The following is a 17783-nucleotide window of genomic DNA, read 5'->3' as shown; positions in this document are numbered from 1 at the left end:
CTAGATGAGAGAGGAGATATTCGGTTCACGAATTTCTGAGAAATGACAAATCTAAAGCGACAGTGGGTGAGATTTGTGCAAATGAAGCTGGCAAACTTCGTGTCACCTACTAATAATAAATCTGATTCATCAAGTGTTCATCACCACCAGAACGACCACATGGGAATTACTGGAGCAAAAGAAACCCATTTATTAAATAAATGACATTTGATCTGACATTTGGACAGTTTGTCGATTCCCCCATTGTCACCCACTTCATATTTTGCTTCAATAATTACACTGCATAAGTGTACGTTTTAAAGATTATATTTCTGCATTTATTGAGGTACATGTAAATATTTCCCCTATATTTTGCAGGGGCCAGCTTCGAATAAAAATCCACAAACCAATCTGCATTTCCAATTCTCTCTGGCTGGTGGTGCGCTATCGGTGGTGAGCGGGACTGTCGTGAATGGAGTGAACTGGCATCCGTTTCTCGTCTTGGGGGCTCGAAAAGATAACCATTTACTCTGGAATATCCTTGATAATCTTCTGCCCCTTCATCTGACATACAAGAATCCCAATCATGATCAGAATTCTTTCCAAAATGTGATTCCATATCGAGACTGGTCTAACCACTTCTGCGCACGGGAACAAAATTGATACCTGGATTGTTACACGCATGACGTCACGCACCCCTTCAGGATCTTCCGGATCAGTCTCAGCAGATTCCATGAAAATCAGCTGATCTTATTGATTTTCCATCAATTTATGGCCTTTTGGATCAGCTACGGTTCAAAAACACATGGTCAATCAACCTAATGATTGTTGTTTTGTACAAGGAAAAAAGTGGGGTTTAAGGGCATTACAACATTCACTTTAAATAAGTCTAATTATTTTAACATCTAAACACCTCAGCTGGAGACAATATCTGGAACAATTGGTTTTCAGGTTTGGAAAAATGCCTAAGAATTTGTTAAAAAGTCAATGATTACACTCCTATGAGATTTAATGAAATGTCTCGCCTAACAGATACAGAGAAACATGACATGTTATGACACACCAAAGATTAGGAAAAGCATTATCTGGCTTGATCTTTCTGAACAAACTAGGGCCTCTTGGGTTTTGGCTCTCAGAGAGTCTGTCTGAGAACGTGTACCTGCACAGGAACAGAGGTGTCTAGGGGCAATGGCCTGAAGCAAACGGAGATAAAGACAGAGATAAGGGGAAAGAAGAGAAAATAAGACACACAGAGGAAGGCCATATCCTAACAGTGGGTAGTTTATATTAAAAAAACAAAAAGTGCTCGGTGTAACTCTGCACACTCGAGCACACAAGTATACCACTTGAATGTCACTCAAATCCACTTTAGCTGTTAAATTGGATGCGAAAATCAGCTTCAGAGTCAAGAACGCATTTCCCAGGACAACTGCTGTAAAGCAGCAGAAAATCTTTAAAACCCTCTAATTAGCTGGGTAACTCCATGTAGGAAAATACTACAAGTAATTGTGTCTGAGCTACAACTAAGAGAACCTCCAGATTAAAGTATGGTGTCTGAATGGTATGGTATCTCTCAGAAAGCACCTTGTGACATTAGTAGAATAACTCTGGAGAAGATAGTAGTGCACTTTTGTACTGGTTCAATGCTTTGAAATAAAAAGATGAGAAGTTTCCCTTCAGTTAGGGGCCTTCTGCCAAAAGAAATGCCCTCAGCTCTGGCAAAGAGACACTAGCTTTAAAAATGCAAAAGCAGTGAACCTCATAACAACCTACGGGGTCACATTCGAGTGGTATGTAGCTTCAGTACATACGAAAAGTTAAACCCTTCTTATTTCTCTCCCTGTAGGTCTCTCGAAGGGGACAGACACAGAAATGAAATCTTTCCCCACAGGGTGGGATTACTGGGAAAGGACGAACTTCTCCAGAGATGGCAAAGTGGTGGAGGAAAGAAAACAGCTAAAGAACTGATGTTGTTCAGCCACATTTAAGCAAACTGTTTCCAACATGGTGTTTTTCAAAGCTAATTGTGCTTGACCTGCAGGAGAATTGGAGAGAATTTCACAAGTATGCCACAAAAAAAAAAAAAAACTTCTCACATAAAAGCCATGAGGATATGGAGATAAATTAATCTCCTCTCATCATCTCTGGCCGCTTTATCCTGTTCTACAGGGTCGCAGGAAAGCTGGAACCTATCCCAGCTGACTACGGGCGAAAGGCGGGGTACACCCTGGACAAGTCGCCAGGTCATCACAGGGCTGACACATAGACACAGACAACCATTCACACTCACATTTCACACCTACGGTCAATTTAGAGTCACCAGTTAACCTAACCTGCATGTCTTTGGATTGTGGGGGAAACCGGAGCACCCGGAGGAAACCCATGCAGACACGGGGAGAACATGCAAACTCCGCACAGAAAGGCCCTCGCCGGCCATGGGGCTTGAACTCAGACCTTCTTGCTGTGAGGCGACAGCGCTAAACACTACACCACCGTGCCGCTGAGATAAATTAATATGAGGATAAAATTAGCTCATGTTTAAAGCCTTTAATTTTCTGTAAAGCTGCTTAGCGACAATGTCTATTGTTAAAAGCTCTAGACAAATAGACTTGACTTGATGTGTGGGCATAAGAAAGTAGAGTAACAGAGTACTTTGATAGGAATATACACAGAACTTGAGCCATCTGGTTTGGTATACCCAAAGTATATGTTTATCCAGCAGTTTACACTTAGACATTTTATAACAGGGATTCTCAACCTTTTCTACTTTAAGGCCCACCTATTCATACTTGTAACGAATCGGGGCCCATTAAAAAAGACCCCCAATTATTTTGGCTCATCTATTCTATCAGAATCTAATAATCTACTGTAAAGTGTATTAATGGGATGCAACATCACTCCCTGTTACAGATGGGAGCCCAGGAATTAAATAAATGCAATAAAAACCAACTGTTTAATTGTAGGCATTTTATTTAAAACCGTATGGACGTGCCAGAAGCCAAATCCTGCATGCAGGGCATTCTCAGTCAAAAGGGATTAATGATCCAAAAGTGGAGTCTGGTCCATTAACACAAGAACTTATTGCCATGTTTGTGTTCAGCAAACAAGCTAAAACCAAAAAGTCCACTCAAAAGAAGTGGGTATGAAACCGCTCAATGGGATAGATCCTTACACGCTAACAAAGAAGGATTTTTCCTACGAGTTGGAAAACTATCCATCCATTGAGTTCCCCAACATCTCAAACTACCTGGCGCTGCAGACATCGTTCTACACGGACAATCAGATGAAACCTGGAAGAGCATGGAGAAGTACAACTTTTTATATGTGGCTGGGTTAAAGATCTGGGGATCAGGACACTATAAGATAGACGGCGGTAGACGGATCCAAGGGCAGGAAAAGTGTTTATTAGCAGGCGTGATATTTACAAAAACGAAAGCAAAGCAGAATCGTAAAGCAGAGTATTTAAACAGAGTTATAAACATGACTAGAGAAAAATGTGACGGTGATAATACCTCGCAAAGCCTCTGTGAAAACAGCATCTGTATCTGCGCATGCTGATTGTGCTCAAATCAGTATCAGGTGTTTCCCATAATGACTGGGTCCCAAGAGTACGCACAACATGCTCCGTGAGTGAGCGTGGCCACTCGAGCTGTGCCAGACTCAAGTATGCAAAGGCGTGACAGTCAAGTGTTCGTGTGCTGTGTGACCACAACTTTTAGCTCACATGTATATCGCCATGCATCGCTGCTAAAACACCTCGTTTTCATTGATAACCCATCGCAAAGCATTGCGAGCTGTAGTGTGACTGTAGCTTAATGAGACGAATATGACATTGGATGCAACCCAGCAACTGTACCCTACTGCGAGTAAAAATTAACTTCAACTTGGAAAAAAAGGGCCCAGTGGTTGAGAAATGCTGCTCTATAACATGCAGGGTAATTATCACCCTAAGCAGGAGAAGAAAAAAAAAAAGTCTTTTCTCCCACACCTAAGCTGCAATTATTTGCCATCTTGCCTCTGGTCTTAAATATCAAATGCTCTTTTGTACTGAGGGTCGTTCTAACAAACCATGCCTCTGTCTGACTTTGTGACTCAGACAAAAGGTTAATATTGGTCTTGCTAGAGGGGAAGAAAAACCACTTTCAGTAAAGCCCAATTAGGCTTTCTGATTTGTTTCTCCTCATTTCGAGAGGAAGCAGATAATACAAACAGACAATTATGTGTACAGAAACCAATATTATGGACTGCCATTTTTGTTGTCAGCTCAAGTACAAGAAAGTTCATGGCTATTTGGTTCTAAAGGGAAACAGCCTTGCTCAAATCTTATAGCATAAATAAATAAATAAAATAAATAGCTGTGCTTCAGACTGTAAATAAATGGATTGGGGGCAGCGTCAGCAGTGATGCGGACGCTAAGCTGGTCTGTTGTGGTAAAGAGGGAGCTGATTTACTGGTCCATCTACATTCCCACTCTCACCTATGATCACGAGCTATGGGTAGTGACCAAAAGAATGAGATCGCGGATACAAGTGGTAGAAATTAGTTTTCTCCGCAGGGTGGCTGGGCTCTCCCTTAGAGACACGGTGAGAAGCTTGGTCATTCAGGAGAGACTCAGAGTGGAACCGCTGCTCTTCCACATCGAAAGGAGTCAGCTGAGGTGGTTCGGACACCTTGTTAGGATGCCCCCTGGACGCCTCCCAAGGGAGGTTTTCTGGGCATGCCCCACTGGAAGGAGACCCCGAGGCAGACCCAGGACATGCTGGAGAGGTTACATCTCTCAGCTGGCCTGGGAATGCCTCGGTATTCGCCCGGAAGAGTGGAGGTGGCCAGGGAGAGGGAAGTCTGGGCTGCTCTGCTTATGCTGCTACCCCTGCGACCTGGATCCGGATAAGCGGTAGAATATGGATGGATGGATAAATAAATAAAAAGGCCTTTACAATATATGTATGATTATATCTCAAATTTATATGTATTAGGTTTACAGTTGTGGGCCTGTGGAGGTTCTGCATAAAGATTTAATTCGAGGTTTCATTAAAACTTAAACAAATTTCAAGTCAGTTAGCAAACTTACCACTGTCTTCAACATAGAAAAAAAAGGCATCGCTGGTGGCATTGCTCTTATGTTTCAGCACATAGCAGATCTTCAGGTCATCAATGTCCGCTGAGAAAACAAAAAGAAATCTTCAGAGGTTAATTATCATATAAAACAAATCCATTATGTTCCACAAGCACAACAAAATGTTTAATGTATTCTGCTATTAATGAGAGGCTTAGCATACTAAGCCATTTCATATTTAATCCTTCTGCCTGTTCTCACACAGAGATAATGAAATTGGTACATTAAGAAACCATAAAGGGAGGTAGCCATTTTTGCACAGTTAAACCGGAAAGACAGTTAAGGTGATCCTTCTTTGGACTGGTGATGTACCCTTTTCTAATGACCGACAAGCCCAAGAATTTTAAAGATAGTATTCTTGCATGCATTTCTTTGACATCTGGTTCACTCCGTCTCTTAAATTACGCTAGTGAAATGTATAAGCATTAATAAAATACTGGGGGGGGGGGGGGGGGATACCTGGAAATACATACTAGCAGCATCTCCATTTCCCACCCCATAGCATGCATTATTGATACCACAGTAAGAAGCTTCATAAAATCATAAAGCCATAATTTCCTATGCACACAGTCAACTTCAATTCATATTGTAAGTAATGTGTCTACTCTCCTTGTGATGTTGTAGCCCCTCATCATCAAATATTTATTTTCATGTCTCTACGGTTGTGACCGTGCCATGTTAGGCCAAGTAGAGTAGACGGCTCTGCAAATTAAAAAAGGAAGTGTCCAGTCCATTCTGTTTCAGTGTTTGCACCGATGTGACCGTTTGCCAAGTCTCTTTCCCACGAGACATGCTCCCATGTTAGTGCCACACTCTCACACTATCATGCTCATGCTTGGAGAAATGTATTTATTCTTCAGTTGAATAATGCTTAAATTTGATTCTGAAATTTAAAAATTTAGCACAGATTGACACTTCCAATCAAGAGTATGGATATACTAGAGGATATATACAGTGTGTACTCAAACTGTCAAACATGATCCATTTGAGATCAAATCCAATGGCGTATTGTCTGAAGACGTGCTTCAATGGAAGGGAAAAGATTCCCAGAAAAATCTTTGGATTTTTCCGGGAATGAGTTAACATGGTCAATAATCGCAAATTTGCTTCAATGTAAATAGGGACCAAGAAAGTGTACAACATCTTAAAGGTAGACTGCCTTTCGGATTTTTCAAGCGTAGGTCATAAAAACAATTTTACCAGACACCCAGTTATTTTTCTTTAGTGGACCGAAAGCTACTGAATTCGAATCACAGACTTCCAGTTTTTTTTTTAATAGAATAAATTAATGAATTTAAGGCCATGTGGCCCTAAATTCTCCGTAATTTCTCCTGCTTCATACAAGATACTATGTCATGCATCACGTGGTGGGCTTTCCCCGTTGGTGCAAGGCATTTTGGGATACAAATTTGAAACAGGAGAGAACAGTGGAGGATGGGAGTGTGTGAATGAAATGTGAAAGACCAACTACAGTAACAAAGTGAGAAGGAAAGATGTTCTGTTGTGAAGGAAAGGAAACGCAGGACCAAACTAATAAATATCGGCGGTCAGCAAGCACCTCGGTGTGATCAGCTGTTCGTTTAGAGATAGGATGATGTAACTTTCAAGGTAAACCTGTAGATGGCAGTAATGCAACACTGGATGCCAGCTGCTGTAAAACCCAAAAAAGAAGGTAAACCTGCGCGTGCACACACGGACTTCCTCGGGCTGTGCAAAGCGAGTGATTTCATGCACATTATTTGCTAGGGAATCCCCTCAAATTGAATAACTTCCCAGCCACAGAATGGCCTGGGGTGGTTCTTCTAGATATTACAGAAATAAACATATATCACAATGACCAAATTTCAGAGGGAACTAAATTTCACTGATTTTATGAACTTGAAAGGCCGTCTAGCTTTAAATGTTGAATGGTCTTCCTTATTTTATGACAGAATTTTCAAAATTCTAAAACTTTTAACTAAAAGTCTTACATTTTCAATGTGGTCTCAGACTTTTGGATCTGGCTGCATTGTGATTTTCTTAAAATACATTCTGGTAAAGGTTTTTGTAAACTTTCTAAAACAAAATGTAAACAGGTAAATTAATGCACATGTAAAAAATAATTTCTCCATCAAAATGTACTTTTAAGAAGTCGTTTTTACTGAAAACAAGTAGCTCTAATTTACGTAGAAGGTGGGTGATACTCCCCCATGAAGCTTATTGAGAAGATGTGCAAAAGCTTCAGCAGTGAAATGCTTAGCAATTTGAAAAGAGAGAGAGAGAGAGAGAGAGAAAGTGAATGTGTGTGTGGGCTTGTAGTACTCGAGTCCAGGACTCGGACTCGAGTCCGACTCGTGCCCTAATTTTAAGGACTTGAGCACTGATGACTTGGACTCGTGCATTAACTGCATTCAGACTCCTAAATTGGAGATGAGGACTTGGATTTTTTTCTTTATTTTTTGTAACATCATAATAATTTGGCACAAGATATTTCTATCTACATTGATTTTGTACCAATTTCGTGCAAGAGAATGCACATTCACCTGTTCATACGTCATGTTCAGGAACAAACTAACATTAATGTCACTAATGCAGTGCAGTGGGGGAGGGAAAAAAAAGCCACTGCTATACTTTCCATATGTAGAAGAACTATCGAGGAGACGACGGGGACAACTGCGAACTTCAATTGTCATTTGGAAAGGCTCCACCCAGAGAAGGAAGTAACATGCTATGTTCATTGCTCTGTTGATAGCAGGGCTTGTTGAGCGATGAACTAGCTAGTGTTAACCCTCTCTCGTTATTTGCCCTGTTGATAGTGGGCAGGGCTTGCTGAGCGATGAATAAGGCTACATCCACAGGACAACGGCAACGAGATGTTATTAAAAAAATATCGCGTCCACATGGGCAACGGATCAGTAAAATATCAGGTACATATGGCAACGCAACGCTTGCTGAAAACGATGCAATACACATGCCACACCTCTAGGGGCGCTGTAAAACGGTCCCTTCGGAGACACCAGAACAATAGAAGAAGTAAGGACGCATGCGCATAAACTATTATGCGCGAGACTTCATATTAGCCACAAAGTCAGAAAAATCTGTTCGTAAAATTACATTATAATGACCAAATACAATGAAAAGTATTTTTCCAGTCTCACGTGTGAAAGGTAATCCCATGTGATCTCGTTTGGACGGCAAACCTGTTGGTACAGTTAAACGCAGCACATGAATGAGGCATCTTTATTCTCCGCTTTGACCCATCCAATATGGCGGCGAGGATGACGTATGATTCTACGCGGAAGGCGGCGTCTTTAATGGTCCAGAATAAATTGAATACTACACGTTGATGGATTAATTTGTTCTTCTACGCCCTTTTTGAGGAATGTATTGTAGGACTTAAACCAACATCTGAAGAAGAGGTGAGATCGCTCCTTTTTTTTCCCTATTTTTGCTGGCGGGATTGACTCTGCCCTAAGGGCTATTCTCTCTCTCTCTCTCTCTCTCTCACTTTGCACCATTACACTATAAATATTCACAGTGAAAATATTTTGTAAGCGCGTTTCATGAACCAAGTTATAGGATTTGTTGACAACTCACATCGAGTTCGTTACACTTCTACCCGGCGTGAAGCACGTGGTTGTGACGTCATCGTAAACAAATCCGTTCTACTCATCCAGACGACTTCGCAACGGCGCCGTTGCCAGAGCTTTCCACTCTGGAACCCGTTCTCAAAAGATTTCGTTTTGGGGCACCCAAAACGCCGGTGCCGTGTGGACGCCAGGCTGAAACGATAAACAATTTTATCGGATTCACCTGAATCCATTGCCGTGTGGACAGGGCCTAAGCTTTTTATCCATAGCCTGTTAACTAAAATGGGGCAGTCAAGCAGTAACGTTAGTCCAACACAGTAGCAGAGATGGGTTCACATAAAGGCAGCAATAGCCACCATCAAATGGTGTGATTGGAGTCTTGTTCAATAGTGGACTTGCCTCGAAATTTTCTTTAAAATGACTTGGATTTGACTCGGACTTGAACACTGGGGACTCGAGACTGGACTCGGACTCAAGGTTTAGTGACTTGACTACAACACTGTGTGTGTGTGTGTGTGTGTGTGTATTGATGTTATGAAATGATCATTTTCTGTAAGAACTTAATGTGAAATTCCTTACTGAACTTAAATAGACTAAAAATGATGAGATGATAAAAGGCTACTTGTGGGCAACATATTTCAAACATTTAAAATATTTATAGTTCTTTTTTTTGCCCATTTATTTCATGAATAGTCTAAAAAGAATTAATATTAAGATTCCTCGTCAAAGCTCCAAACTCCATGTGGAAATGTTCCAAGGGAAAATATGCTTAATTGATGAACCTAAGCAAATGCTCCAATTGTCCCATCAAGTACTTAAGCCTCGGGCTAATACACAGACACTTCAGTGTGGTTAATGGTTAAAGGTTAATGTTCCATTTTCACAAAGTCATTTGCCTTTATGTGTTTACAGAATACACACTAAACTTGCATCATCTCATTAATTATATAAAATGTGATTTATATAAATTCAGGATTTAGACAGACAAAGTACACATGTACAAGTATTGCATTAAAAATTAATTGGCTAAATGTATTATGTCTGGAGAACATGTAGGGGAGTTTTTAATATTCTCTCAAAAGTTCAAGAGAACGTTTAGATTTTCACTTATAGTTCAGAGAAATCATTTTAGCTGGGGTATCCAGTCTCAGTGTTCTCCCCAGGATTAAAATAAAGCCCTAACTTTTCCGCATGGCGCGCACATGGCGCATGGAAAGAGAGTACTTGGGGGGGGCTTGGCTCCTCCAGAAAATTTTTTTTTTGGGGGAAAAAAAAAAAAGAGCCCATTTGGTGGCATCTGGTGAATTTTAGGAGCATTTTATGGTGGTACTGACATGGTCACTTTTTACTGTTGACAAGGTTGAAAAGGTTGCTACAACAAGTGGAGGTCTGTGATGCTGTGGTTTGCAGCATGGGGTTCACATGACCAATAAATCAAGTCATCATCTGACAACAATGTATTATATAAATCATGCTGTTTAATCACCTGAACCACTGCCACAACACCACTAATCAAAAGTTTAAATGAGTTCTGTTGCGGGCGGCATGGTGGTGTAGTGGTTAGCGCTGTCGCCTCACAGCAAGAAGGTCCGGGTTCGAGCCCCGTGGCTGGCGAGGGCCTTTCTGTGTGGAGTTTGCATGTTCTCCCTGTGTCCGCGTGGGTTTCCTCCGGGTGCTCCGGTTTCCCCCACAGTCCAAAGACATGCAGGTTAGGTTAACTGGTGACTCTAATGCCGCTTTTCCACTACAAACGCGGCTGAGTCGGGCTGAGCCGTGCCGTGCTGAGTCGAGCTGAGTGGGGCTGTTGGAGTTGCATTTCGACTACAACCGCGCTGAACCGTGCTGGCTGGAAGTGGGTGGACACATTGGGTGGAGTTAGCGAAAGTGGGTGGATGTCACGTGATGTCGTTAAGCAGCGCAAACAGTGACATCAGTAAGCTTTTAAGCGGTAGTCTCACGACCTGAATAGTAAACAATAAACATGAAGGACATGGAGTCGTTAGTGTTGCTGGTCTTGGTGCTGCGGCTTGTTGTCACCAACAACGCGGACAGATACTGGCAAGAGCGTATAGATGAGGCGAGGCGCATAAGGCTTCATAATTCTCGTAATTCTTCTTCTTCCGGGTTTGCGGTGTTTACAGATCCCAGCGTGCTCGCGGGGCGTGTGTGGGCATGTGAGGACACTCCTCCTCACCAATCAGTGCACAGGGGAGTGTCTGCTCACGCCCCCAACCTCACTCGGCACGGCTTGGCTCGCTTCAGCCCCACTCCAAAACGGTGCGAGTTTTAGGGGCTAAGCAGGGCTGAAGCGAGCTGAGTCGTGCTGGTTTTTGGTAGTCGAAACGCGAGCCGTGTCGGGCTGAAGTGAGCTGAAGCGAGCTGAAGTGAGCTGAAAAAGGGTAGTGGAAAAGGGCCATAAATTGACCGTAGGTGTGAATGAGAGTGTGAATGGTTGTCTGTGTCTATGTGTCAGCCCTGTGATGACCTGGCGACTTGTCCAGGGTGTACCCCGCCTTTTGCCTGTAGTCAGCTGGGATAGGCTCCAGCTTGCCTGTGACCCTGTAGAACAGGATAAAGCTGCTAGAGATAATGAGATGAGATGAGACATTGTTCTCCCCAGAGTGCTTTTGCGTGTCAGGGCTGACACGCTTTAATTTAATGCCTACATGCGTTAAATTTGCAGACATGCTATTTTTTTGGCCACCAACTGGGTTGGAGTGTGGAACAGGTGATATCGAGGGGAAAAAAAATAAAAAAATGTTTTAAAATACCACACTATATGCTTTTAGCCATTTCTCATCTCATCTCATTATCTATAGCCGCTTTATCCTGTTCTACAGGGTCGCAGGCAAGCTGGAACCTATCCCAACTGACTACGGGCGAAAGGCGGGGTACACCCTGGACAAGTCGCCAGGTCATCACAGGGCTGACACATAGACACACAACCATTCACACTCACACCTACGGTCAATTTAGAGTCACCAGTTAACCTAACCTGCATGTCTTTGGACTGTGGGGGAAACTGGAGCACCCAGAGGAAACCCACGCGGACACGGGGAGAACATGCAAACTCCGCACAGAAAGGCCCTCGTCGGCCACGGGGCTCGAACCCGAACTGTCTTGCTGTGAGGTGACAGCGCTAACCACTACACCACCATGCCGCCCCTTTAGCCATTTCTGTTTCTTTTAAATACTTTACCTGGTTTGCTAGGAAAAGCATAATGTAAAATGATGATTTACCATTCTCTCAGTTGGTTGAGCAACACGCTCTGCCATTTTGTTTTTCTCTACTCATGGTATATGAGCTGTTTGGCTACTCTATTACTAGGTTATCAGAGCATGCAATTGCTCATATCCAGTGAATGAGGATAGAATAAAAAAAATAGTTGTAGAATCCCTGGGTAGAAAACTCTCTGCAAGTCTTCTAGCCAAACCAGCTTTTTTTTCCCTTGGCAAGATTCTCCATTTATGATATACACGTTATAGTTTTAATAAATATTACAAAAGGGCAAACCTAGGGCTTGAGTTTGCCAGCACATCAAATATAAACAAAGCTTACATAAGGCATTACATCTTTTGTAAACTAATTTTACAAAAATATTGTGAGACAAGCAAATGCAAGCAGGATAATATATTGTAAAATGCCACTTTACCTTGAGTAAATCTATTGATGGAATCATTCCCCTTCTGAAGGTTGATCAGGTAACCATGTTCTGGTTGTGTGGTGATGTGAAAAACCAGGGTCTCTGGGCTGCTGTCTCTGTCTTCTGCCTTTAGCGCTTTGCTGGTGATAGGATAACCTAGGTGGCTCGTTGGCAAGACCTTCAACGTTTGAACACCTTTGTTCACCACAATTTGTGGTACACCATTGTCTATCAATGAAATGGTGATTTTTATGACTTGAGGCTTGTGAGTTTCAAATACTGTGTCAGGAAATACATAGAAATCAGTGTGTGTTCCATCAGTGATGGTAAACGAGAAGCTGTCCTTATAAGACTCTGTGCCATCATGTTTGTAACTGATGAGGTTTTCATTCAGGTCTTGCTTTGTGAAGGAAGTAACTGGATGACTGCTGTTGAAGAGCAGTTTACCATGGATAGGCAACTGAGTGACAGTGAACTTCAGGAATTCATCTGCTGTATCCTGATCCTCTACAGTCAACTCAAATGGTGTGATAAGTTTAGACTGACCTTCTGACACCAGAAGCTCATGTATGGTCAGGACAGGTTTTTTGTTGTCAACATCAACTATTGATACACAAAAGGTGCGAAAAACAGGGTTATATCCATCAGTGACCTCAAACTCAAAACTGTCCATCTTGATTTCATCATCTGAAGCGTGGATGTAGTAGATTTTACTTCCAGCCAGCTGAAGTTGAGTGAAGGACATGATGGGCATTCCAGGAGCATCAGTGCTTTCCAGATGTCCCCTCACAGGGGCTCTGGTGACAGTGAAGACGAGGTGTTCATCCGGGCTGTTGAGATCACTTGTACTGAGTAGGTCAGTGGTAAGCATGGCACGTCCTCCTTCTTTTAGAGATACTCCTTTGCTAACAACTTCAGGAAACACCCTATCAATGTTGCTCACAGTGATGTAGAAATATCTGTCGATTAGTAGATTACTACCATCTGTTACATCAAACTTTATAAGGTCACGAATACCTTCCTGTCCATTGTGAATATAGAAAACATGACCCTGGTCCAGTTCCATCTGTGTGAAATTCATCCCAACTGTAATGTTCTCAAAGGACCAATGTTCTGTTTTTCTCTGGAGAAATCCCTGACCCGGACCATACCGAATTATAAATGCAAGTGTGCTATCTTCGGAGTCTACATCAGTTGCCTTCAGAACCTTATTATTTATTTCTTTTGTCTCCCCAATTTCAATCTCCAAACCATCATTAATGGCCAACCTTGGAGTCTCATCATCAACAGCAATAACCATAATCAGAAGAGTACCTTCTACACTATGTTTTCCATCTGTTAGAATGATGTTAAATGTGTCTTCTGTGGTCTCAGAATCATCATGCTCATAAAGAATGCTAGAAGCTTCGTTGAGTTGCTCCAAAGTAAACTTAGTAACTGGGAGAGAACCACTGATCAGCTGATCAAGAATAAAACCATGTTTGGGTGGTTTTGAAACGATAAAAGTCAGATCTTCAACAGGAATATCAGCATCAACTCCATTCAGAATAGAGGTGTCAAGGATGACATTCATGCCCTCCATCACCACAATCTTGCTCGTTAATATTTCTGGCTTCTCATCATTGGTTGGGATAATTACAATTGGGAAAATTTCTCTCTCAGAGAAGTTAACACCATCGGAGCACATGAACGTGAATCTATCCTCTACTGGTTCAACTCCTTTATGTATACTTTGGACATAGCAGATATGGCACTCGAGGACATCTCTAATGCTGAAAGCCCTAATAGCTGTCCCAGACCTGGACTTCTCAGAACCTGGTGCTGGAGAGATGTTCTCCAAATAACCTGAACTTGGCTGGATAATGATAGTACACAAGATATCTTCAATGAGTGTGTCTGCATCCTCAATGGTTATTTGGTGACCTCCAATTATGTTTTTGCCTCCCTCAGTGACATTAAACGTAGGAAGTACTGTTACCAGAGGGGCCTGGTTATCCACTGGGAGAATGGTAACATGAACCAATAGTCCAGTGATTTTATTTCCTCCTACAGCCCACTCATCAGACATGTCAGTGAGGGTTAAGTTAAAATGGTCCTGTTTTGAGGAAATTCCAATCTCACCACTTGTATGGGTATATGTCACCAAACCATTGATTAGATCAGCTTGGGTGAACATGTTGGATGGGATTCCATTCACCAAGATCTCTCCATATACAGGGGCATCCTCAACAATAAAGGTCAACTTGAGGTCATCCGTGTCTTCATCTTTCCCCTGGATTACGCTGACCGTGATTTCAGTAGCATCATTTTCCAACACAGACAGGTGAGAGCCAAGAATACCCACTGGGAGGGTCAGAATTGGTGTTTCATCATCAACTGGTTTCACAACTATTCTTACTGTAATTGGCACAATATGCACACCATCACTTATATCCAGTTTAAAAGCATCACTGGTTGTCTCATCCCCATTGTGGACATAAGAAATTCTGCCCTTTGAAATATCTGATAGGCTGAAAGCATTCCCTTTAGTCATATCAGCAAAGCTAAGCTGGACCTGACCATGTTGTGGACTCTGACTTAAAGTAAAGGAAATCTGTTCACTATCTGTATCAGGGTCAGTAGTATTAAGGTCAGCAATTCTAAGTATATGCATACCTCCCTCAAAGACTGTGAAACCAGTGTTGGTTATCTCTGGGGGTTTGTTATTAACAGGTTGCACAAATGTAGTGAAAACTCCTTTTACACTGTTTCCAGCAGCATCTTCAACTTTGAAATGGAACTGTGCAACATGGTCGGTGATGCCCAGCTCTACGTCTGGTGGACGGTAGGAAATCTTATGATGGTTCACTTGGGCTTGAGTGAACTCTCGTACCTCAATATCAGGCTGCTCTGTTAAAACTATTGAACCAAAACTGACTGGATGACTTGCATCGTTGTTAGTCGGTGGCTGGGTTATTGTGTATTTCAGATCCCGGTCATCAGAATCCAAATCAGTATAACGAAGGACATCCTTGTTAAAATGAGTCATTTGATACTCATGGACTGTCATTTGTAAAGACGTGCCAGGAAAAAGTGCAGGTGGAACATCATCAATAGGCAGAATCCTAATGAAGAATGTGTTTTCATCTGATTGGTTTGGAGGATCAGCATCATCCTGAACTTTAAAGATAAACTGATCAGTGACAGTCTCAGTGATGTGGGGCCCTGTGTGTCTGTAGAAAAGTTTCCCATCTGTAATATCTTTCTGTAGCCACTCGGTCACAGCTTTCTCACACAATCCATTTTCCTTATTAAATTTCCATGAGGATGGATCTTCTGGAGCCTCAGACTGCCTTAGCAGCACTTCACCAATAGTTGAAAGTGGAGGTTCAATGGTGAACTTGATGGTGGAATCTTCAGAGTCAATATCTGCTGCACTCAACATTAGGGGTGAAATGGGAATCATTTGGTTTTTAAATACCACCAATCCTGTGTTGGCATTTACAATGGGGGGTTCATCATCAGTTGGAACGATCGTAATAGGGAACAAAAACTCCACTTCGTTCTTGCCATCTGTCATTCTAAAAATGATGTTATCACTGTACGTGTCACTGCCATCATGCTGATAGACAACAATACCAATTTGCAGATCAGCTGGTGTGAAATACTTACTGCTGGAGCCCAGAACAGTAAGATCACCATGACGGAGACCATCTACAACAGTTATCCTTACACTATCCAGGTTGTCTTCATCGCTGATTTCTAAATTGTTCTGCGTGAACAGAGGCCTGGACTGACCCTCATACAGAAGCTGTCCTGTGTTTTTAGTCACCACTGGTGCAAGGGTGTTCATGGGCTTTATAACGATCATAAAAGCAAATGTTTCAGAAACCCCACCATCGGCGTCCAACACTTCAAAATCAATTTGAACTATTCTCTCCGTGTCCAAGTCCATAGATGGGGGCTTGTATGCGATCTTCAGCTCCTTTATATCTCTCTGATAAAAAGAGGTTATTGGTAAATTTCTATCATCAGTACTCACAATGTAGCCTTCCTCGAAAGAGAAGGGGGTGGTGATGTTGAAAATGAGATCATCAGGATCAGATTCCATGTCCTCTGCAGCCAACATGTCTGAAGTTAAAGCAGTCATGACAAACTGATCGATTTCCATCATCATCATCGCCATAAAGCTGGGTTTTGGAGGACTGTTTCGTCGTCCTTCTTGTATGCGGACCATGATATGAAAGAACTCTTGCTTCAGTAAATTATTTTCTTTGTTTCTCAGCTCGACGACCATTGGAATATAGTCTCTGTTCGGTGACTTGTGAATAGAAGTATGCTTGTAGCGAATATCTGCTCGGAGAAAAGCATCACAGTCCATCATTTTCTCTAATTTATTCTTATCAGGGAGCTCACCATATCTAGGCAAGGCATTGCAAGAAGCCAATGATGTGACCTCACACTGCTCAGAGTTTCGATCATAAATAAATTCCAGTATTCTTCTGTCAATTGAATTGCTAATGCCGTTGAGTTGATCTACAGTGAGTGGCATGTTTTTAACTACTATCTCCAACTGTGTGAAAAGGATCTCGATCTCCAGCATGAACGGTATGATGATGGTTTCAGTCTGAGTATCGTACCTGAGCTGCAGCCGCACTCGGTCCCCAGCAGGGCTCCTGGAGCCCAAATGCGAGTATTTCACATCATTGGGTCCGAATTCACACGGGAACTTTTTGGGAGAAAGATGCCCCGGTCTTTGGGACAGCAGATCATTGTCCAACACTATTAAGCTGCACCTGTCTCCCGGCTGCACTTCAATCACCAGATCATTGATGGGATCAATGAAAACCGATCTGCCGAAAAGCACGCGTATCCTGTTGTTCGCTACAAGTATCGAGTCCTCTGAGAGCTCTGATCTATGCGCATATGACAATCCGTGACCGCTGGCGTGGCGCCCGGAACACCGACCTGCCACTGTGCACAAGAGAATAAACCACAAATAGAGTTCCATCATATTACAGCCTATGACCAGTCACAGGAAATACGCCTGGTTAATTCACACGTAAACGAATGCCTCCTAGAATAAAAATCCACATCTGGAAAGAAAGCGGATTAATAAAAGTTTGTAAACAACCCGAATCATTCATCACATTCTCACGCCACCGGCGCGCGCACTGAGTTTTAACTTTGTCCGACTGAAGGCAAGAGAAGCGTGAGTAGCCACGACACGCCCACTGACCAATTCTATTGGATAAGCCGGTCTGACTGAGGAGCAGAAACATGAAGGACACGCCCACACGTTTTGGATTTGACCTGTTCAGGTTCCTCACCTGATAGGCATCACAGCGCCCTTCAGTAAAACAGAAATGAAGACTGTAATTAAGCAAAAGTTGCTTCATTTTGAAAACATACGTGTCAACCCCTACGGATTTCGGCATTATTTTTGATTTATTACCATAAAAAAAAAAAAATCGTCATGAAATACGAAAATGCATG

General features: G+C 42.3%; 1 protein-coding gene across 1 annotated transcript in view; it reads right to left on the bottom strand.

Annotated features, from left to right (window-relative positions):
* frem2a (FRAS1 related extracellular matrix 2a) overlaps nt 1-17301 on the bottom strand; it is a 239449-nt gene extending 222148 nt beyond the window's left edge. Inside the window, exons 1-2 of the mRNA XM_060909268.1 lie at nt 12318-17301; nt 5051-5140 (exon numbers count right to left, since the gene is read on the bottom strand). Coding sequence (XP_060765251.1) covers nt 5051-5140; nt 12318-17301 — 5074 coding nt within the window. The remainder of the gene's footprint in view (nt 1-5050; nt 5141-12317) is intronic.
* Nucleotides 17302-17783: the final 482 nt, after the last annotated feature.

The sequence above is a fragment of the Neoarius graeffei genome, chromosome 25, assembly GCF_027579695.1.
Source record: "Neoarius graeffei isolate fNeoGra1 chromosome 25, fNeoGra1.pri, whole genome shotgun sequence".
NCBI lineage: Eukaryota > Metazoa > Chordata > Actinopteri > Siluriformes > Ariidae > Neoarius > Neoarius graeffei.
Note: the sequence above shows the minus strand (reverse complement) of the source record. Positions and strands in the feature narration are given on the sequence as shown.